General features: G+C 26.2%; 3 protein-coding genes across 5 annotated transcripts in view; 1 reads left to right on the top strand and 2 right to left on the bottom strand.

The window, feature by feature from the left end:
- LOC114937423 (mevalonate kinase-like) overlaps nucleotides 1-24,270 on the bottom strand; it is a 59,072-nt gene that overhangs the window by 20,733 nt on the left and 14,069 nt on the right. The gene's annotated exons all lie outside the window — the stretch shown is intronic.
- On the bottom strand, nucleotides 91-4,204 carry LOC114939456 (uncharacterized). Of its 3 annotated transcripts, none has more exons than XM_029313763.2 (4): nucleotides 3,638-4,203; nucleotides 2,448-3,510; nucleotides 2,177-2,297; nucleotides 91-149 (listed from the first exon to the last, which is right to left on the bottom strand). In XM_029313763.2, the coding sequence occupies exons 2-4, from the start codon at nucleotides 3,330-3,332 to the stop codon at nucleotides 142-144; spliced, it is 1,014 nt and encodes a 337-aa protein (XP_029169596.2). In that variant the 5' UTR covers nucleotides 3,333-3,510; nucleotides 3,638-4,203; the 3' UTR covers nucleotides 91-141. The 3 variants fall into 3 exon arrangements, with proteins under 3 accessions (XP_029169596.2, XP_029169595.2, XP_029169593.2); XM_029313762.2 differs by lacking the exon at nucleotides 91-149 and adding an exon at nucleotides 1,054-2,097 and having other exon boundaries at nucleotides 3,638-4,204; XM_029313760.2 differs by lacking the exon at nucleotides 91-149 and having other exon boundaries at nucleotides 1,054-2,297.
- LOC114935470 (uncharacterized) lies at nucleotides 9,341-22,866 on the top strand. Its single transcript, XM_085488828.1, has 6 exons — nucleotides 9,341-9,665; nucleotides 20,720-21,076; nucleotides 21,171-21,618; nucleotides 21,734-21,864; nucleotides 22,000-22,132; nucleotides 22,317-22,866. Exons 1-6 carry the CDS (start codon nucleotides 9,502-9,504, stop codon nucleotides 22,407-22,409), a joined length of 1,326 nt encoding a protein of 441 aa, XP_085344954.1. The 5' UTR covers nucleotides 9,341-9,501; the 3' UTR covers nucleotides 22,410-22,866.

The following is a 24,270-nucleotide window of genomic DNA, read 5'->3' on the forward strand; positions in this document are numbered from 1 at the left end:
TTTGTATGCAAAGTACTTAAATTAATTTACTTACATTCTATTTGATACTTGTTACATGCGCATTTGATTTTATTTAGCAGGTAAATTAAATTCTATTTTTCTCCAAGAACCCGTACATATGTCTTCTTAAGTATTTAATTTTTAAAACGCTAAAACACAAAATTAAAACCACTGATAATATAAATTTAAAACGTTCATTATCGCACACGAGATACTGGTTATATTTCCTGTATACTTTCTTGTCTTAAGTTAGACTGAATTCATTTCGCAATATATAAAAATGTTATTACTAAGTCATATCTTTAAATATAAACAACAATATCAGACGTGTTTAATGTTTTAATCAAAATTCGTTAATAGCAATATTTTTTTGTTGTTTTCAGTTAATGTTTATTATCATAATTTAAAATACATGTATAAATACATACCCAAATAGCCACAGTAATTATTATGACATCATTTTGATGTCAAAATGCATCATTTTGATGGCAATTAAATATTACATATATATATTTAATTTAAAGATACGAAAATATATAATACTTTGATAAAATTTATTAAATAATTTATATATATATATATATATATATATATATATCGGTCATGTATATGATGTATATCACAAACGCAATAGTACTAAAGCAGAATAATTTTATTTTTATCTCCTAATTATTATATATAAAATAAATCTTATAATAATTAGTTTGTAAAACAGATATAAATAAGAAATAGAAATAAATATTTTTTTCTTTTCTTAAGACAATCTCTAGCTATTTTATAAATCTTATAATATTGTAAAAATTATAATAAATTGTCGTAATTAATTTACGTCGATGTAATATAGTTATATTCATATAGGCATAATTAACGCAAGAAAAAATTTTGCTAATATCTATTTATATAACAACATAAAATTTGTATATTATTTCGATAAATATTACTTTATTATATATATATATATATATATATATATAAATATATATAATATATATATATATATATTTTTTTCAAAATAATTGCATATATAATTTATTTAATTATACATTATTCCATATTTCCTAAAGCAGAATATATGTTATTAAATCACAAATAAACAATAATGTACTTTATAATTCGTGCATCAAATTATATTGCATTATTGAATAATAAAAAATTGAAAATTTTGAACTATTGCTCCCGGTCTTTTAACAAATAAAAAATTACTAAATGAATATTATTTAATCAGTTTTATATATTACATAGACATATACAGGGTGTCTCTAAAGTCCGTTACCATCCCTAATATTTCGGAAATGAATCAAAATTTCGAAAAATCGATTTTCAATGGTGGATCACCCCCCTTGGACTCCTTTGAGGGGCGAAATAATCGAACACGTGTTTTGCAATTTTTCGAAATTTTGATTAATTTCCGAAATATTAGGGATGGTAACGAACTTTAGGGACACCCTGTATATATATATATATATGTATGTATATATATGTATATAAATATGTATGTATATAAGACATCCTCCATATAATATGTAACACAAAAATTAAACATGCAGCTAACAGATACACATATGTATATGTATATACATATATTTAATACACAATTCTAAATAAATAAATTTTATTTAATTATTTCCTTTCTTAAGCGTTGCCGAAAAATATAATTTAAAATTATTCGACTTATCTTTTATTCAAAATTTACTTCACATAATTAAAATTATAAAGAAATGTTTATATTATTTAATTTATAAATCAGGAAAAATTTCTGTATATTCATTGCAGCGCATGATCTCGGCGCAACATTGTTTAAATTTTTAAAGCAAAATAAAGTAGAATTAAAAAAATTAATATTTTTTGATATATTTTATAAGAAAATTCAACTCAAAGTTTTCTTACTTTTGATTTTATAATTCAATGCGATATTATTAAGAGACTGCCGTTTTTTTTTTAATTTAACAAGTATTAAGTTAATAATTTTGCGTCATCTTTTTGTATTCTATCAAATTAGCAATAATTATTTATATATAATCGTTATAATTTTAGTAGAATTATATATCAATTCTCACTCCGTCACAGCCTATTGTAGCAATTTTGTAACTGCATTTTCTATACGAGAAAAGATTTGTAATACGTGTGATTTCTTCCTTAGTAATTTTTGGTGGCAACGGAAAGTATACATAACTACCTTTAAAACCTGTAAGTTTTCCTGCCAAATTAAATCCACTTCCAAGGCAGGAAACAATATCAAATTCAAAATACGACAAATCATATTTGCACAACATTTGTTGATTTTTCTTAATGTCTCTCTGTAAAACACGAAAAATTTTAGGTATAAAATTGTACCTACAGTTTCTGGCGAAACATTGTAATAAAGAATTTTTCACGCCGCAAAACTAATAAGGAATACAGCATAAAATAAAATAATTTCGTTGTTAAATAAAAAAATATAAAAATACCTGTAAGTCATTGTAAGCATCAGAATTTTCTATGTTATTATTAATATAATTTAGGTCATCAAATATATTTATTGCTATTTCGTCCAATTCATTAAAAATAGAATTAAAATTGCTACGTGACAACATCAGATCTGCTATTTGCTTATATCTTTGTGCTTCCGTTAGGCAAAGATGTGTCCCGATCAATAGAATCTTTATTCCTGTTTTAACAACATCTATACACTTCATATCATAAACATTAGAATGAATATGTTTGCATTTATTTATACGGCCATATACGCAAACTTTGGCATCGATCGTTGCTAATGCATCCTTTTGCAAAATGCCCTCACAAGATCTAGTGTATTCTTCAATCTTCTCTAAGTCTTGTTCATTAAATCTAATATGAACACCACTCTGTAGACGCTTCCAATGAAGAAAACACGCTGCCAGACAAACCACGAATGATGTCGAACCGCCAAGACCATTTTCAAAAGGAATTTCAGTGGACACGTGTAATCGAAAAGGTTTTATGACAAGATGCTCTTTGTAAGTAACAGTACAAAGTAAGAAAAAGAGCATTAGTAAGCTAATTTTCTGCTCGGTTTTCTCCCACATATTGTTTACGTTGATAAAGGAATTCACTTCTTTAAGCAAATTGACTTGATCGGAAAACAAGTTTTCGCGAATAAGTCGAGAAGATAAGCATTGAACTTCTTGTAAAGGTACATCCTTCTCATAATCCTGAAACTCTACTCTAATGTTAGTTTGCTCATCTGATAGTTCGCAGAATTCTAGATTGGTGCGAAGATCTAAGCCGGCCACAACAAAATGATTTCCAAACGTCACCGTGTGGTCCCCTGATAAAATGATTCTGCCTGGTGCGGAAATTTTGAACTTAATCATCTTTTTATTTATCTTTATAAAAATATCTTTTCTTGACACAACAAATGCAACGTTGAATGGTAGAGAGTTAAATTTACGTAGCTCTTACAAATATATTTATTGGAATTAATATATAAAAAATATATTCTCACATAAAATGAGAGAAATTTGGAGATTATATTCATCGTTTCTTCTCGATCTGTAAGTGTAAGAAATGCGTATCGTGTCAGTCATATGTGAAAGAAATATCTCATTTGTTATACATAAAAATATGCAAAGTATAATCAAAGGATATGTTTGCGAAGTACTTAAATTAATATACTTACATTTTATTTGATTCTTGTTTTTATTTGGCAGAATAATTAATGTCTATTTTTCTCCGAGAACCGCACATATGTCTTCTTAATTATTTAATCTTTAAAACGTCAAATAAGCAAAAAAGAAAGTTACTGATTATATAAATTTGAAACGTTCGTTATCGCCCTCCAGACAGTAGTGGTTATAATTACTGTATACTTCCTTGTCTCAATTTAGACTGATTTTATTTCGAAACATATAAAAATGTTATTACAAAGTCATGTCTTTATATACAAACAACAGTATATCAGACGTTTTCAAAGTTTTAATCAGAAGTCGTTAGAACATATATCGATACTTTTTTGTTGTTTCCAATTAGTGTTTATTATCGCAACTTAAACTACATGAATGCATATGTGTGCCGTCAAAATATATGTAATATTTAATTTAAAAATATAAAAATATGTAATACTTTGATACAATTTATTGTATAATTCATATATAAGGTACATATACATGATGTATATCACAAACTCTACAGTACTAAGGCAAAATAATTTTATCTGTTTCTCTTAATTATTATTAGATAAATCTTTAGGATATTAAACAGATATAAAAAAGAAATAGAAATAAATATTTTCTTCTTTTCTCGAGACAATCACTAGCTATTGTATATATGCTATATTATTGTAATAATTATAATAATTAATTTATGTCGTTGTAATATAGTCTAACAGGCATATTTAACTGAAGATAAAATTTTGCTCATATCTATTTAAATAATTACAAAATTTGTAAATTGTTTCGATAAATGTGATATATTATATCTATTATAACTTCTATTTTTTTTATTCAATTTATTTTTAATTGAATATCTTATAGTTAAAATGTGAACAAATGTAAATTCCACACTCAAGAGTTTAAAAAAATAAATTATTCTTTTCATATAGCACTTGTTTTTGATAATTTTAAAATATATCAAAAATATTATTATATATATATATTCAAAATAATTGCATGTATAATTTATTTAATTATACATTATTCTTTATTTCCAAAAGCAGAATATATGTTAATAATATTTGTCGATCCGTTTTGTTTCGTATAAACTGATAATGCGTGACGACGTCTATGTGTGATGAACATAATTCATCATGTATCGTTTATCAAATTTATATTTCTAAAAATACTTAAATTTAATCAAATTCTAATTCTTTCATGTTGTTATCAAAATAACCGCATATTACCTGTGTCTCTTCTCTCAAGGCTCCACACAGAAGCTTGGATATAATACATATTTTAATTATTGCAACTTATATTATAGAAAAAGGAGAAATATATGTAAATATATAAATAACAAAAAAATATACAGAAATTTATATAATTATTCCAAAATGTTTGTTATAAAAGAGATTTTATGTTATCGCGTGTTGATCCATTTTGCTTCTCGATTATGATTGATTTCTCAAAAATAATAACATTCAAAGACTTAAAACTAAATATCGATTGCATTGTCAGCACTTTAATCATTATTTAACTTAATTTTAACTTAATTTCATCATTTAAAAAACTTATGTAATAATTAATTATAGATATGCGTACCTACTTATATAAAAAACTAACAAATGACACATGTATTAATTTCAGCTAACTATTAAACTATTAAACTGATTGTCATTATTTTATTTGCATTGATACAAAACGTATATTATATTTACAATATGTCTAAATTTCGCAATATATTTAAATACAATATATGTTTCAAATAAAAATTAACTTTACGACCAGTATATAACAATGAGATATATAAGAATTAATATTTATAAGATATAAAATTATATTATTTAATATATCATAATTGTACATAATTCTGCATCAAAGATGAGTATGCCGCAATCGCTGTTATTTTACAGATTTGAATTGTGTAACAGCTATTTCGTTTCGATTTTATTATTATCTAAATGTATCACAAATTTTGGCTCAAGAATCTTTCAGCAGAAATATTTTACTTTTATTCCTTAGTTACATTATAAACAGATAAATCATTAATATATAAAACTGAAATTATATATAATAAAGAATAGAAATAAATAATATTTTTTTAGACAATCTCCAACTATTGTGCAAATCCAATTACAATAATTGTCGTAATTAATTTACGTCGTAGTAATACAGTCAGTTAGTTAAATGCATTATTATAATAAAAGAATATTTGCTCTGTCAAATTTTTAAATAGTAATATAATAAAAAATTCGTATGTTAAATTGAAAAATATTTTCAAATCTCTTTTTAAGTTTCTTTGAATGATGAAGTAAAATATAAAAAAAACAATTCTATTTGATATGAAAAAACATTTCTATTCAAGTTTATGAAAATAAATTATTCTTTTCATATAGCATTTGCAAAGTACTTAAATTAATATATTTACATATTCTATTTGATTCTTGTTACATGCGCATTTGATTTTATTTAGCAGGTAAATTAAATTCTATTTTTCTCCGAGAACCGCACATATGTCTTCATTATTTAATCTTTAAAATGCTAAAACAAAAAATTAAAGCTACTGATAATATAAATTTAAAACATTTATTATCGCTCACGAGACAGTGGTTATATTTCCTGTACACTTTCTAATCTCAATTTAAACTGATTTCATTTCGAAACATATAAAAATATTATTACAAAGTCATGTCTTTAAATACAAACAACAATATCAGACACTTTTAATGTTTTAATCAGAATTTGTTACTTCCAATTTAAGAATTACATATTATTTTCAATATCATAATTCAACAACTAAGATTAATCATAAATCAATATTTTATTATCTTTCCCAGTAATGTTTACTTTAAAAACTTACCTTTTCAAAAACTGTAAAAAAACGTCAAGCTATGCGCGTTGGTGAAAAAGTTACTAGTGAAAAATTACCCATTGCAAACCCATGTAAAATGGTATAATTATAAATCTACAGGGGTAAAGGTGTTTTCACTTTAATCTTGTAAAATTAAGAGTTTTTTCTTTTAATAACAATTTATATAAAATTTTCAAAAAACAAAGGAAAAATCAATTTTTTCTCAAATTTAGACATCTTCGATTTTCTTCAAAAAATCTTTAAAAAAAGTAGAAATCTTCTCCTTTAACGCTTCCAAGGCCAAGATGTGCAGGCTTTTAGTTTTCAAGATATAGTTAAATTAAATATAAATTGTTATTGAAAGAAAAAACTAATTTTACAAGATTAAATTAAAAAGACCTTTCGAAATCACATCTTATTTTTTAAAATCGAAGTAGTCTTCTGAAATTTATTAACGTTTAAAGTTGGACGTAACGGCCAAAATAATAAAAATTCAAGTCCCTGTTAACACAGAGCCTGTATGATGTGGGCCAAACAACTTGAATAATTTTACTTTTGATAGAACTACACTTTCTGCAAATTTCAGCGAGATTGGAAAACTTTGAAAATTTGGGTGGATCACTTTATAAATAGTGCACTATACATATATTTTCGACTTTTATAGATAAATACTATGCCCTATTTTTGTATGCAATGTCAATTGAGAATCAACGCGATGAATAAAGTATATTTATTATTCTCTCTGCTATATTTAGTGTATTAATTAATATAAACAATATAGTATGAAAAATTGTGATTCCAACAATTTGAATTAGTGCAGTAGAATTTATAAATTTTAAAATTTAGAAAAATTAATTTATTTATAAACTTTTTTTTTAATATTTTAAGTACATGCAAAATATGACGTAATATAAATTTGCCGTCTATTAATATCTATTATTTTGAAACTTATAATCGATAGTGTGTTGCATTTGCATAAGTATAAACAGGTATGTTAATAAAAAGCAATGATTTTTATATTTTGAAATATACATAATTCTTTTGTGTTGAAGGAGACAATAAAAGCTTATATTAATGATATTAGATTTTGTATGATGTTAGTATAATTACAGATTTTGCAAATTTATGCAAAATTTAAGCAAGACTTTAAAATTTTACTAATTCCTACAACTAATATATAATCTTTCTTTTATGCAGAGGATCTTTTCAATGGTGGCATTAATTTAGAAAGTATAACAAACAACGTGTAACATGCGATATCTGTGATAAAAATTTCATCCTATCATCTATTGAAACACACATCTATGAAATATCATATAAGAATAAAGCATAAAGAATTTTATACATAATGTTTCAAGTGTGTGGCCTTCTTATTCTATATCAGGAAATATATTAAAATCAGATGATTGTACAAAGACTAATACCAAAATTTTTTATATATCTAAAAATATAAAAAAAAATACATAATTGAAACACACATGCTTAGAACAGCAAATATACTCCACACTTAGATATAGAACATATTTATAATAAGGTCATTCTGAAACGCAAGATTTGCGACAAGTTTAACAAGATAAATAATTATTTTAAATTATTGTATAATGATACATTTATTTCAATTTCATAAAATATCTTTGCACCTCCCTAAATGCTACCAAAGAGGTAAGTGACACACTGATAAATTGATTATTATTATTTAGTTTTCTTTTAAAGATTAATATAAACTTTTTAAATATATGAACAGAGTTATGCTAAATGAATAATCAATTCAGTCTAGAAATAAACAAGGCTATGCGAGCCGAATGCAAATGTTTGTGCGTTAGATAGCAAAAAGTAATTTTTTTGCTATGACTTATAATTGTGCACGAGGCACGAAATTTGCTTAGCATAGTGCTAAGACCGTTTAAAAATAAATCTCAATCTGGTTCTTTTCAAAACTCAATTTTAATTCCTAATTTCCCGATTTGGCAACTTTTGGACCGATATATTTTTCTGTTCTACATCTCTTTAAAATGATCAAAAGAGAACATAGAAATTAAAATATCGAATTAAAATTTATTCCTAAATAGTCTTAGCAATGTGCTAGGAAAACTACGTGCCTCGTACACGTGCTATTAATAGACGTAATAAAAAAAATTAATTTTCAATATTCAACGCACAAACATCCGCGTTGAGTTCGCGTAATCTGTTCATTTTGAGTTTGTAATTAATCGATGGAATTTTTATATTCTTATAAAGTTTAGATTTCTAGAATATATTCACCCCGTATATATGCGCAAATAAAACTACATAAAATTGTAGAATAGTCTTATATAAACTATGTACATACATCAATTATTATATATTTGTATCGTAAGTCGAGGATTTTATTTTAGCTGAGAATTTTATCTGTAAAAATTTGAAAAATGAAAAATGTAAATCTCTCTCTTTCCCTTTTTTTCTTATCAAGAAAATTTGACAATGCACAGCAGCTGAAGTTTTAAACTGTAAAACATAAATACATGAATATTATTGGTAAAATTTAATAAAATAATTGATAACTTAAAATAAAATTAGTTTAATTAAGCTTAAATAATACATAATATAAATACATAGAAATTAGTAAAATTTAAAATAACTGATAAATTTGAAAAAATATATAATTTTAATTAAGCTTATATGTATAGAGAACAATAAATAAATAAATAATGATAAGAAAATAAATAATAAATAAATTATTTACCACGTTCTATCTTTCAAGCGCATAGGAAGAAACGGTTAATTTGCTAGTTCTAAATTACATTTTCTGCGCATGCCGTAGCAAGTCCTTATACCTATATCTTAGTGAAAACAAGCAATAATGCTTTAAAATTTGAGGTCAAATTTTATAATAAAGAACAGAACGTCTACAGTGTGAAAAACGTCTCTCGTGTACATCAAACACACATCTGTGCTCTTCGTATTCGGCAGACGCATTTCTTGTACTGCGAAAAGCAAGGAATTACGCGAATAGTTTATTGCAATCACTTTAATTTACATTCCTTTTTTGTTTTGTTTCTCATAATGTCTGATTATAAGATAACGTGCTTACCAGAGGAGATGATAAGCCACATTCTCGACGATAATGTACTCACTATTGAAGATATCATCAACTTTCGATGCGTGTGCAAGCAATTTCGTTATGCAGCCACATATGACAAGTTCTTGGAAAAAAAGTTATCTCAAAGGTAATTCTTGTGGTTTGTAAATCTTTTTGTTATTTTGTCTCATTAACGCCTGTCGCACAATGTATATCACTTCTGCGAAGAACGTATATTATAAATATATAATAAATACAAAATATTAGAAAAATTAGGTATGTTGCATATTAAATTATTCGCTTTCATTTTTTCTATTGCTCAATAATTTGGGCAAACTCTACCGTTATATATATATACATATATATATAAATATATATATATATATATATATATATATAAAATGAAAACATAATTCCCGATTCAGCGACTTTCGGATCTATATTTTTCTCTTGCATTTACTTATTTCCGTAGGGGGGTGAAAGGGTTATTGAAATTAAATCTCAAATATGAGATTATTTCATATTTTAAATCTTGGCCGTGACCAAGTAAAATATTTGGTGCCTTGTGCATAGATACTTAATCCTAACGAAAAATTTAGTTTCGTTAGGATAACGCACTGTCATCCGCGAGTTGGCTCTTACTGCCTGTCTTATATCTTTAAATTTATATTTATATTACAGAGCCTTGTTAAACTCTTAATTTAAAATGTAAACGTTAAATATAATATACTGATAAGATATCTTAATTTTCGGCTGTCAAAAATTAAAAGACCAAATATTTTTCAACCGACATTCGTCAATTGATGTTTATATAATTAATCACACAATGTTTCAACCACGGTGTTTCGACCATATAATTTTGGTCTTTCGCACACTTAACAGTAACACTTAATAAGGCCAAAAATTATATAAAATGTTATGTGATTAATTAAATAAATATTAATTAGCCTATATATATATATCGGTCGAAAAATATTCAATCATTCAATAATTTTTTTTAGATTTAATTATTAAAAATACAACATAAAAGTAACTTAGTTTATTTATTATAATGTGTATTCTTCAATACATTTAATTGCATTTTTTAATATTAAAATTATATATATGATATATATTTGTGATTTGATATTTTTCTATCGGTTCTTTTTTATAAATAACATTGAAATCACAATAAAATCGTTATAAAAGTAAAAAAGAAACGTACATTTCTCAATCCTTAAATTATAATTAGATTCTTGTTTACATTTAATCTTTTTTCATGTTTAATTAACTCTTTCAGATGTTGATCATGATAAAAGATTTTGTTGGAATGATTATAAAAAGACATACAATAATCAATTTGGGATTAGTCGGAGTGATTTGTAATGTGTAAAAAACATACGCGCACTAACATAATCGCTAGTTAGTATATCAAGAGACATGGTAGTGTCTCGCGACCAGTTAAGGGCGTAGCGGAGACACCGTGTATCTTAACGCGAGTCGGACATTTGAGTCTTTATAATATTTCGAATCCTCAATAATGGCTGAAGCAATCGAGTTTATACTAGACTTAATCGATAGATTGAGTTCGAATTATATAATAAAAGTGTCTTTATTTCTGCTCTACGTGATTTGTAAGCAGAGATATATAAATGCAAAGTTGAAATATGTAAAATTTCTATTAAGAAACGTCCCCGTCATCATTATAAAGGTAAAAAAAGGCGACCAGTTAAGGGCACGCCATTAACAAAAATTATCCATTGCAAACCCATGTAGAATCCTATCCTATTGCAAACCCATGTAGAATCCTATGAAAAATTAATCATTGCAAACACATGTAGAATCCTAGGCAAAATTAACCATTGCAAACCTATGTAGAATCGTACCCATTGCAAACCTATGTAGAATCCTATGAAAAATTAACCATTGCAAACTCATGTAGAATCCTATGAAAAATTAACCATTGCAAACCCATGTAGAATTGTATTAAAAATTATCCATTGCAAACTTATGTAGAATCCTATATTGCAAACCCATGTACAATAGAATTGTATGAAAAATTATCGATTATAAACCCATGTACAATCGTAACAAAAGTAATGAAATAAAAAAAAAATTGCGCCAAGTGAAAGTAGAAACTTGTACCAGTGGAAAATTAAAGTTGCAGACATATATAGAGTCGTATAATGAATCAGTAAAAATTTAAATTTGCAAATGTAGAATCGTACCATAAAAAAACTTATCTTTTAAAAAAAAAGATAAACAAGATGCCAAGTCCATGTGCCATGTGAAAAAGAAATAAAAAAATTTTAGATAAAAAAACTGGGCGCGCTGCTAAGTTTCAAAATTACAATGCACCTTAAAGTAACATTAATTAATTTAAACACAAAACATATTTTAACTGTAATGAGTTTAAAAGTAACAATTTAATTTTAATATCATTAGAATATTATTTAGCAGCGCGCCCAGTTTTTTTAACTAAAATTTTTTTATTTCTTTTTCACATGGCACATGGACTTGGCATCTTGTTTATCTTTTTTTTTAAAAGATAAGTTTTTTTATGGTACGATTCTACATTTGCAAATTTAAATTTTTACTGATTCATTATACGACTCTATATATGTCTGCAACTTTAATTTTCCACTGGTACAAGTTTCTACTTTCACTTGGCGCAATTTTTTTTTTATTTCATTACTTTTGTTACGATTGTACATGGGTTTATAATCGATAATTTTTCATACAATTCTATTGTACATAGGTTTGCAATATAGGATTCTACATAAGTTTGCAATGGATAATTTTTAATACAATTCTACATGGGTTTGCAATGGTTAATTTTTCATAGGATTCTACATGAGTTTGCAATGGTTAATTTTTCATAGGATTCTACATAGGTTTGCAATGGGTACGATTCTACATGGGTTTGCAATGGTTAATTTTGCCTAGGATTCTACATGTGTTTGCAATGATTAATTTTTCATAGGATTCTACATGGGTTTGCAATAGGATAGGATTCTACATGGGTTTGCAATGGATAATTTTTGTTAATGGCGTGCCCTTAACTGGTCGCCTTTTTTTACCTTTTTTTAAAGGTGAGTTTTTAGAGATTATATCATTCATTTTTGTATATTTTTATGATTGGAATAGAACAATTATTAAACATGTTTATCTAAACTTCTTTGCTTAAAATGATGTGTACAATCATATCCTAGAATTCTGATCATTCCTCCTAAAGCACCCTATTTATATAAATTTACCCATATGTGTGTGTGTGTGTGTGTGTGTGTGTGTACTAATGTCGAGCATTTTTTATACATTTTCTATTAAATTTAGATAAAAGTTGCAGGATTTCGAAAAAGAAAAAGTTGACACAGACTTTTTCCTAAACGGCGATTTTCAAGGTTATTTAAAGGTCACTTATATTTTCAAAATAGAATTACCTTAATTTTTCTCATATAAATCGATTCCTCGCAATATTTACTATAAAAAGTTGTAAAGGTATAATTTTTACATAATCTTACATAAACTTCGAAATATTACAAATATTTTATTTTATGAAATATTTCAGTTTATGTAAAATTATGTTAACTATCTTTTAAATTATTCACTTTTAGCCATCTTACCCTTACAACCTTTTATAGTGAATATTGCAACAAATTGGTTTATATATATAATATATATATAACATCAGTTATTATTAATTGATGTTTACATTTATTTTTAGACTTACTAGAGTTCAAATGCTCCACATTTTTTGCAAAAACTGTTTATTCTACAGATTTCAAATATGCTTTTAAATGATGATTGAATATTTCCTTTTTTTAATTATTTTTATTATTATTTTTCAATCTCAATCAACTTTTATAACTTTATGCCAGCACGATACAAATACATGTGTCTTTATTTTTTTAATTATTTTCATTATTATTTTTCAATCTCAATCAACTTCTATAACCTTATGCCAGCTGGATACAAATACATGTATGTCTTTATTATTGTATCAACTCTTGTCTTTTCCATGTAACCATGTCTTCATAGTTTGAATTATCCCTTCATCTTCTCAATCTTTCGCAGAGATTTAATTAATTAAATACACTTCACACGAAATAAAGTTTGCTGGAAGATATACAGCAAACGATAACTGTAAAAACATGATTACGTGGAAAGAACAAGAGTTGGTACAGTAAAGGCAAGTAAGTAAGTACATGTAATGTATCGTATTGGCATAACGCTATATCCGCGGAGCAGATAATGTGGCTGTAGAAGTAGTCTGCAGTGCAGCTAATGTGGACGTAGATGTTGATTGAGATAATTGTCTAATATAAAATAGAATTTAAAAATTTAGTATAAAAAGCTGTTGCATATATAAATAAAGTTTATTTTTTCTAAATTTGGAATATGTTTAATTAATTAATTTTTTAAGTCTATGTTTAATAAATTTTTTAAGTCTGTATTCAATAATTTTATTCATTTGATAAATACATGTATGTCTTTATTTTGATATGTTTAATATAATTAGAAATTCATTATTAATTAGATATGTAAACTATAAATTCATATATAATATTTGAAAATATATGTGAATATTTAAATTTTTATCTTCTCCTTCCTCTCCTTCAATCTCTTTAATATCAATATGTGTATGTGTGTACACGCGCGCACATTTGTACGTATTTATTTAATTATTGGATAGTTGAGAGTACTTAATTGATAAAAAATTATGACAATAATAATCCTTGTTTTTTTTTCTTATTATTTACTCAGATTTTTTTGTCTATCTTATAAGATAAACACTTTAGAGATTGAATATTTCAAGTAAACTAATTGTAAGTAAATTTCACATTAATGCATATAGATGTTTAATCATGAATGTACTAAATAAGTACACAAGACGAACAGTGAGTGAGTGAGTGAGAATGAGAGAGAGTGTGTGTGTGTGCGTGTGTGTGTGAGAAAGAGAGAGAGAGAGAGAGAGAGAGAGAGAGAGAGAGAGAGAGAGAGAGAGAGAGAGAGTTAGCCAACATAATGTAACCCGCACGCTGCCGATATGGCGGAGCGCCACTATCGCCATCTGTTGTAAAACGTGCGAGATGGACAAAATTACCAATACATGCATCTTGCATGTGTTGTGTACGTGTGATATATGTGTGCGCATGTGTTGTATACGTGTGAATACGTGTAACACGATACTACTATGTATGCGTGGTCGATGATGATAATGATGATGATAATGATGATAATGATGACGGGGACGTTTCTTAATAGAAATTTTTCATATTTCGACTTTGCATTTATATATCTCTGCTTACAAATCACGTAGAGCAGAAATAAAGACACTTTTATTATATAATTCGAACTCAATCTATCGATTAAGTCTAGTATAAACTCGATTGCTTCAGCCATTATTGAGGATTCGAAATATTATAAAGACTCAAATGTCCGACTCGCGTTAAGATACACGGTGTCTCCGCTACGCCCTTAACTGGTCGCGAGACACTACCGTGTCTCTTGATTATTATCATCATCGACCACGCATACATAGTAGTATCGTGCTACACGTATTCACACGTATACAACACATGCGCACACATATATCACACGTACACAACACATGCAAGATGCATGTAGTGGTAATTTTGTCCATCTCGCACGTTTTACAACAGATGGCGATAGTGGCGCTCCGCCATATCGGCAGCGTGCGGGTTACATTATGTTGGCTAACTCTCTCTCTCTCTCTCTCTCTCTCTCTCTCTCTCTCTCTCTCTCTCTCTCTCTCTCTCTTCTCACACACACACGCACACACACACACTCTCTCTCATTCTCACTCACTCACTCACTGTTCGTCTTGTGTACTTATTTAGTACATTCATGATTAAACATCTATATGCATTAATGTGAAATTTACTTACAATTAGTTTACTTGAAATATTCAATCTCTAAAGTGTTTATCTTATAAGATAGACAAAAAAATCTGAGTAAATAATAAGAAAAAAAAACAAAAGGATTATTATTGTCATAATTTTTTATCAATTAAGTACTCTCAACTATCCAATAATTAAATAAATACGTACAAATGTGCGCGCGTGTACACACATACACATATTGATATTAAAGAGATTGAAGGAGAGGAAGGAGAAGATAAAAATTTAAATATTCACATATATTTTCAAATATTATATATGAATTTATAGTTTACATATCTAATTAATAATGAATTTCTAATTATATTAAACATCAAAATAAAGACATACATGTATTTATCAAATGAATAAAATTATTGAATACAGACTTAAAAAATTTATTAAACATAAACTTAAAAAATTCATTAATTAAACATATTCCATTTAGAAAAAATAAACTTTATTTATATATGCAACAGCTTTTTAAACTAAATTTTTAAATTCTATTTTATATTAGACAATTATCTCAATCAACATCTACGTCTACATTAGCTGCACTGCAGACTACCTCTACAGCCACATTATCTGCTCCGCGGATATAGCGTTATGCCAATACGATACATTACATGTACTTACTTACTTGCCTTTACTGTACCAACTCTTGTTCTTTCCACGTAATCATGTTTTTACAGTTATCGTTTGCTGTATATCTTCCAGCAAACTTTATTTCGTGTGAAGTGTATTTAATTAATTAAATCTCTGCGAAAGATTGAGAAGATGAAGGAATAATTCAAACTATGAAGACATGGTTACATGGAAAAGACAAGAGTTGATACAATAATAAAGACATACATGTATTTGTATCCTACTGGCATAAGGTTATAGAAGTTGATTGAGATTAAAAAATAATAATGAAAATAATAGAAAAAATAAAGACACATGTATTTGTATCGTGCTGGCATAAAGTTATAAAAGTTGATTGAGATTGAAAAATAATAATAAAAATAATTAAAAAAAGGAAATATTCAATCATCATTTAAAAGCATATTTGAAATCTGTAGAATAAACAGTTTTTGCAAAAAATGTGGAGCATTTGAGCTCTAGTAAGTCTAAAAATAAATGTAAACATCAATTAATAATAACTGATGTTATATATATATTATATATATAAACCAATTTGTTGCAATATTCACTATAAAAGGTTGTAACGGGTAAGATGGCTAAAAGTGAATAATTTAAAAGATAGTTAACATAATTTTACATAAACTGAAATATTTCATAAAATAAAATATTTGTAATATTTCGAAGTTTATGTAAGATTATGTAAAAATTATACCTTTACAACTTTTTATAGTAAATATTGCGAGGAATCGATTTATATGAGAAAAATTAAGGTAATTCTATTTTGAAAATATAAGTGACCTTTAAATAACCTTGAAAATCGCCGTTTAGGAAAAAGTCTGTGTCAACTTTTTCTTTTTCGAAATCCTGCAACTTTTATCTAAATTTAATAGAAAATGTATAAAAAATGCTCGACATTAGTACACACACACACACACACACACATATGGGTAAATTTATATAAATAGTGTGCTTTAGGAGGAATGATCAGGATTCTAGGATATGATTGTACACATCATTTTAAGCAAAGAAGTTTAGATAAACATGTTTAATAATTGTTCTATTCCGGTCATAAAAATATACAAAAATGAATGATATAATCTCTAAAAACTCACCTTTAAAAAAAGGTAAAAAAAGGCGATCAGTTAAGGGCACGCCATTAACAAAAATTATCCATTGCAAACCCTTGTAGAATCCTATCCTATTGCAAACCCATGTAGAATCCTATGAAAAATTAATCATTGCAAACCCATGTAGAATCCTAGGCAAAATTAACCATTGCAAACACATGTAGAATCGTACCCATTGCAAACCTATGTAGAATCCTATGAAAAATTAACCATTGCAAACTCATGTAGAATCCTATGAAAAATTAACCATTGCAAACCCATGTAGAATTGTATTAAAAATTATCCATTGCAAACTTATGTAGAATCCTACATTGCAAACCCATGTACAATAGAATTGTATGAAAAATTATCGATTATAAACCCATGTACAATCGTAACAAAAGTAATGAAATAAAAAAAAAATTGCGCCAAGTGAAAGTAGAAACTTGTACCAGTGGAAAATTAAAGTTGCAGACATATATAGAGTCGTATAATGAATCAGTAAAAATTTAAATTTGCAAATGTAGAATCGTATCATAAAAAAACTTATCTTTTAAAAAAAAAGATAAACAAGATGCCAAGTCCATGCGCCATGTGAAAAAGAAATAAAAAAATTTTAGTTAAAAAAACTGGAAGCGCTGCTAAATAATATTCTAACAATATTAAAATTAAATTGTTACTTTTAAACTCATTACAGTTAAAATATGTTTTGTGTTTAAATTAATTAATGTTACTTTAAGGTGCATTGTAATTTTGAAACTTAGCAGCGCGCCCAGTTTTTTTAATAAAATTTTTTTATTTCTTTTTCACATGGCGCATGGACTTGGCATCTAGTTTATCTTTTTTTTTAAAAGATAAGTTTTTTTATGGTACGATTCTACATTTGCAAATTGAAATTTTTACTGATTCATTATACAACTCTATATATGTCTGCAACTTTAATTTTCCACTGGTACAAGTTTCTACTTTCACTTGGCGCAATTTTTTTTTTATTTCATTACTTTTGTTACGATTGTACATGGGTTTATAATCGATAATTTTTCATACAATTCTATTGTACATGGGTTTGCAATGTAGGATTCTACATAAGTTTGCAATGGATAATATTTAATACAATTCTACATGGGTTTGCAATGGTTAATTTTTCATAGGATTCTACATAGGTTTGCAATGGGTACGATTCTACATGGGTTTGCAATGGTTAATTTTGCCTAGGATTCTACATGGGTTTGCAATGATTAATTTTTCATAGGATTCTACATGGGTTTGCAATAGGATAGGATTCTACATGGGTTTGCAATGGATAATTTTTGTTAATGGCGTGCCCTTAACTGGTCGCCTTTTTGTACCTTTTTTTAAAGGTGAGTTTTTAGAGATAAATTATTTACCACGTTCTATCTTTCAAGTGCACAGAAAAAAGTTGTAATTTTTGCTAGTTCTTAATTACATTTGCTGCGCATGCCGTGACAAATTCTTATACCTGTATCTTAGTGAAAACCAGCAATAAGACTATAAAATTTGGGGTCAAATTTAATAATAAAGAACAGACCGTCCGTAGTGTGGAAACGTCTCTCGTGTACATCAAACACACATCTGTGCTCTTTGTAATCGGCAGACTCATTTCGTGTACTGCAAAAAGCAAGGAATTAATTACGCGAATAGTATATTGCAATCACTTTAATTTATATTCCTTTCTTGTGTTTCGTTTTTCATAATGTCTGATTGTAAGATAACGAGCTTACCAGAAGAGATCATAGCCATCATTCTCGGCTATAATGTTATCACTATTGAAGATATCATTAACTTTCGATGCGTGTGCAAGAAATTTCGTTATGCAGCAACCACATATAACAAGTTCTTGGAAAAAAAGTTATTTCAGAAGTAATTCTTGTAATTTGTAAATCTTTTTGTTATTTTGTCTCATTAACGCCTGTCGCACAATGTATATCACTTCTGCGAAGAACGTATATTATAAATATATAACAAATACAAAATATTAGAAAAATTAGATATGTTGCATATTAAATTATTCGCTTTCATTTTTTCTATTGCTCAATAATTTTGGCAAACTCTACCCGTTATATATATACATATATAATATACATATACATATATATATATATATATATATGGATGTAAACGTTAAATATAATATTCTGATAAGAACTCTTAATTTTCGGCTGTCATAAATTAAAAGACCAAATATTTTTCAACCGACATTTGTTAATTGATGTTTATTTAATTAATCACACAATGTTTTGACCACGGTGTTTCGACCATATAATTTTGGTCCTTCGCACACTTAACAGTAACGTTTGAGAATAACAAAAATTATAAGAAACGTTGTGTGATTAATTAAATAAATATTAATTAGCCTATATATATATATCGGTCGAAAAATATTCAGTCATTAAATAATTTTTTTTTAAATTTAATTATTAAAAATACAACATAAAAGTAACTTGGTTTATTTATTATAATGTGTATTCTTCAATATATTTAATTGCATTTTTAAATATAAAAATTATATATATGATATATATTTGTGATAGAAACAAACAGATTTGATATTTTTCTATCGGTTCTTTTTTATAAATAGCATTGAATTCACAATAAAATCTTTATAAAAGTAAAAACGTGCCATATAACATATATAAGCACAGTCGACATTGTATGTAAATATGCTTTTGAAAAAATTATTGTACAAAATATTTAAAAAGAAACTTAATATATACATACATACACACACGCACATTAATGTTTACTAATTCCATATAGAATACGAGTACACGTATAGAATTACGAAATATACATATTAAAATCAAAATTTGAAAATATAGTTTTAATATACTTTTAAGAATATGTAGTTAAAAAATAAATTTAAAACAAATGTTATTCATCCAAGTATAAATTTATTACAAATTAATATTGAATGTTACATATTTTAATTTTTCTGATTAAAGTATAAAAAGAATTGACATACATGTACTCATGCTTTAAATTGTATACTTCAAAAAATTTATTAATTTGAAACATTACTTGTGCAATCACATTGTTTACTATCATCAAAGTTTGCTGTGTGTTATCTAAATAAAATTAAATAGAAGAACTATGGCGTCATCTTATCTGCATATAGATAATAAAAATATGTATTATCTTTTATATTTGCATCTTACAAGTAGATAAAAAAAAAGTACTACTTTTACTATATTATTTATCTAAAATAATATTCAAATAATTTTGGTTTAGAATCATAGCACATAAGAATACTTAAAGTAGACAGAAAAGCGATAAAAATTTATAAATAAAAATATAAATATATTGTTGTATCCGTTTTATAATTTATATTTTTTGTATAACTGTGTTTACATAAACAGCCTTAAAAATTATTATCTAAACAATTATCTAAATAATTCGTCATATAATTATATCTTTTATCTAGATATACTTAAAACAAAATCATCTTTATCCTATCTAAGATGAATTTTCATACTTTTATCTCACCTTTATCCAGCTAATTTTAAAATAATCTTGACACAACACTAAGTATCATTATCAAATATTTATTACAATATTTTATGGTCATATTTCAGATGGCCCTTTACGAAGAAAAGATATGAAAGACTTAAAAAAGAAGAAAATGAAGAAAACATAAACTTTGTTACAATGGGCATAAATTCTGCGACACAATTACGAAATTATTTGTCTCTAATTCTTTTTCATGATTATTATTACAATAAAAAATCAAATCAAAATTATTTCGATGATTCAATTAATAATGTAGTATTGGAATTCGATGATGTAAAAAAATTCAGTGGTAATATCGATAAATATGCAAACCGTTTGAATGAAAATTTACTTGTTTTTAAACGTATAAATAAGCCTATAAATGTGCTGAAATATATGTTTATTATTGAGGAGATTAAATGCTTGTTAACACAATTTCCACAGTATGATCTTCATATATATTATAATGCTACTATTATTACAATTTTTATTGTATTTATTCATTAATTAATAATTTAATATGTATAAATTTTTTAGGAAAATTGATTGCAATTCAATCCAAGAATTTTGTAATATAGAAATGTCTCACTATGAGAAGCTATCTTCGATACGAAATGAGTTGGACAGATATAAAGTAAAACTTGAACGAGTTCAGCTATTGGAAGAAGTTTGTACTTTCATAGCACAAGGTATTCAACCTCGAAAAGATGTATGTTACACGAATGTAAGTGCATCATTGGATTCAATCGCACAAGAGGTACTGAATTGTCTCAGAGTGAAGCATCCGAACCATTCGATATTCTCCACTTCTGAAGAAACTTTTTCCTATTGGAAAACCAACAATATCGCAGATAATCAATGGGATGAAACAGAAAGTACGCAGATTATGAATACACTCCAGGAATATATATTTAGCATCTTGAACTTTCGAGCATGTATCTCCTCATTTGCACCCGAAGATATCAAATGGATTTGTATAGATTATGTAAGTTATTAGAGATTATAATATATATAATTATGGACCATATATGTATATATTATATACTGTTCTTAATATTCTCTCGCTTTGATCAATTTGTTCTGTATTATACCTGGCTCAGGTTTTACAAACCAAATATGGTCAAGATATCATTGTATATGCAATATTTCATAGCGTGGCTAGAAGGCTTGGTCTACGTTGCGATGTACTACAGGTTTTTAATCGATTCTGTGTATTTTGGAAACAAAAATGGTAAGTATAGATATATATTTAGAATCGACATTATCATTATTTCTCGATAATTTTTCTTTTCTTATTATACGCATACGTATATAATTTTTTTTTTTTTTTTTCATATGATTAAGATAAAATTTTAATTGTTTACAGCGTCACGAATAATTTCGAAAATGCACGATGTTTTTATATAAAAGACGAGAATTTTCCGAATTGTCTTCATGATTATCTATCAGATTACAAGTCTTGTACACATCATGACATCATCAAAATAAGAACTGAACAGGTTAAAACTTATTTATTACTTCTATTAATTTTAAGTTATTAATATATTTGTAAATTGACAAGGAATTAATAAATTACATTTTATGTGTATAGAAAGAAGAGAAATGTACATTTCTCATTTTTTAATTTATAATTAGATCCTTGTTTACATTTAATCTTTATTCATGTTTAATTAACTTTTTCAGATGTTGGACATGATAAAAGATTTTGTTGAATTGTTTATATCGGGACAAAATAAGCAATTTGGGATTAGTTCCAAAGTGAATTGTAATGTGTAAAAAACATACGCGCCCTAACATAATCGCTAGTTAGTGTATAACATATACCATTGTAAAAATAAAGGGCATTGTGAGATATTTTCAGATAACAATTATGTATAATTTACAATTTTCTATATTAACTTGAATTAAGTGTTTATTGAGACATTTATTCACAAAAAATCAAAGTAAAAATTTTACAGTTTCTGTCTTATTTTAAATAGTAGAACACATAAATGAAAACGTGAAATATGCTGTAGAAATTATCATAATATATAATCCACCTACAGATCAATCTACAGATTCAGACCAACATAATAGATAATAGGATGTTATTGACATATACATATATACATACATGTTCGACAATTGAGAATCAACGATGAATAAAATATATCTATTATTTTTCTGCGATATTTATTGTATAAATTATCATAAATAATAAAGTAAGAAAATTTTGTGACTGCAACAATTTGAATTGGTGCAAAAAAATTAATAAATCTTAAAATAAAAAAATTAATTAATTTAATAACTTTTTTTAACACTTTAAGTATATGCAAAATATGACGTAATAAATTTGCCATCTATTAATATCTATTATTTTGAAACTTATATAATCGATAGTGTGTTGCATTTGTATAAGTATAAATAGGTACGTTAATAAAAGACAATGATTTTTATATTTTCAAATATACATAATTTTTTTGTATTGAAAGAGACGATAAAAGCTTATAAATGATATTAGATTTTGTATGATATTAGTATAATTGCAAATTTATTGCAAATTCATGCAAATCTAAAATTGCTGTGCAAAAATTTGTCAAGTTTTGTATTTTGAACAAAAAATAACCGTCACGCGTTAGGTAAAAGTATTTTTTCATTTTTGTTCCAAACTCATTATTTGCGATCCATATTTCTCTCTTATCCATGATTTTCACAAAATTATTAAAACTCCAAATTAAAATAAAAAGTCGACACAATGCACAGCACTGCAGTTGTAAAGTGTAAAAATAAATATATTAAAATTAGTAAATTTTAATAAAATAATTAATAATTTAAATGATATTATTTTCATTAAACTTAAATATTACATAATATATATAAATACATGAAAATTAGTGAAATTTAAAATAATTGACAAATTTGAAAAATATATTATTTTAATTAAGCTTAAATAATAAAAAGAACAATAAATAAATAAATAGTGATAATAAAATAAATAATAAATGAATTATTTACCACGTTCTAATATACATGTGCATAGGAAAAAATGGTAAATTTGCTAGTTCTAAATTACATTTTCTGCGCATGCCGTGCCAAGTCCTTATATACCTGTATCTTAGTGAAAATTAGTAATAATACTTTAAAATTTGAGGTCAAATTTAATAATAAAGAGCAAAACGTCTGCAGTGTGGAAAACGTCTCTCGTGTACATCAAACACACATCTGTGCTCTTTGTAATCGGCAGACGCATTTCGTGTACTGCGAAAAGCAAGGGATTAATTACGCGAATAATATATTGCAATCAATTAATTTATATTCCTTTTTTGTGTTTTGTTTCTCATAATGTCTGATTATAAGATAACGTGCTTACCAGAGGAGATGATAAGCCACATACTCAACGATAATGTACTCACTATTGAAGATATCATCAACTTTCGATGCGTGTGCAAGCAATTTCGTTATGCAGCCAAATATGACAAGTTCTTGGAAAAAAAGTTATCTCAAAGGTAATTCTTGTGATTTGTAAATCTTTTTGTTATTTTGTCTCATTAACGCCTGTCGCACAATGTATATCACTTCTGCGAAGAACGTATATTATAAATAAATATATAATAAAAAATATTCAAAAAAAATAGATATGTTGCATTTATGTTGCATA

This window comes from Nylanderia fulva, unplaced genomic scaffold, assembly GCF_048542155.1.
Source record: "Nylanderia fulva isolate GAGA-0341 unplaced genomic scaffold, ASM4854215v1 Scaffold72, whole genome shotgun sequence".
Classification (NCBI taxonomy): Eukaryota; Metazoa; Arthropoda; class Insecta; order Hymenoptera; family Formicidae; genus Nylanderia; species Nylanderia fulva.

Excerpts from the sequence above, each read along its gene's own strand:
- LOC114939456 (XM_029313760.2), bottom strand. The coding sequence starts at position 3,332 with ATGATTAAGTTCAAAATTTCCGCACCAGGCAGAATCATTTTATCAGGG. Across the intron at positions 2,298-2,447 it reads ATGCTTACAATGACTTACAG|AGAGACATTAAGAAAAATCA; the intron begins GTATTTTTATAT and ends CGTGTTTTACAG.
- LOC114935470 (XM_085488828.1), top strand. The coding sequence starts at position 9,502 with ATGTCTGATTATAAGATAACGTGCTTACCAGAGGAGATGATAAGCCAC. Across the intron at positions 9,666-20,719 it reads GAAAAAAAGTTATCTCAAAG|ATGGCCCTTTACGAAGAAAA; the intron begins GTAATTCTTGTG and ends GTCATATTTCAG. Across the intron at positions 21,077-21,170 it reads TTGTTAACACAATTTCCACA|GAAAATTGATTGCAATTCAA; the intron begins GTATGATCTTCA and ends TAAATTTTTTAG.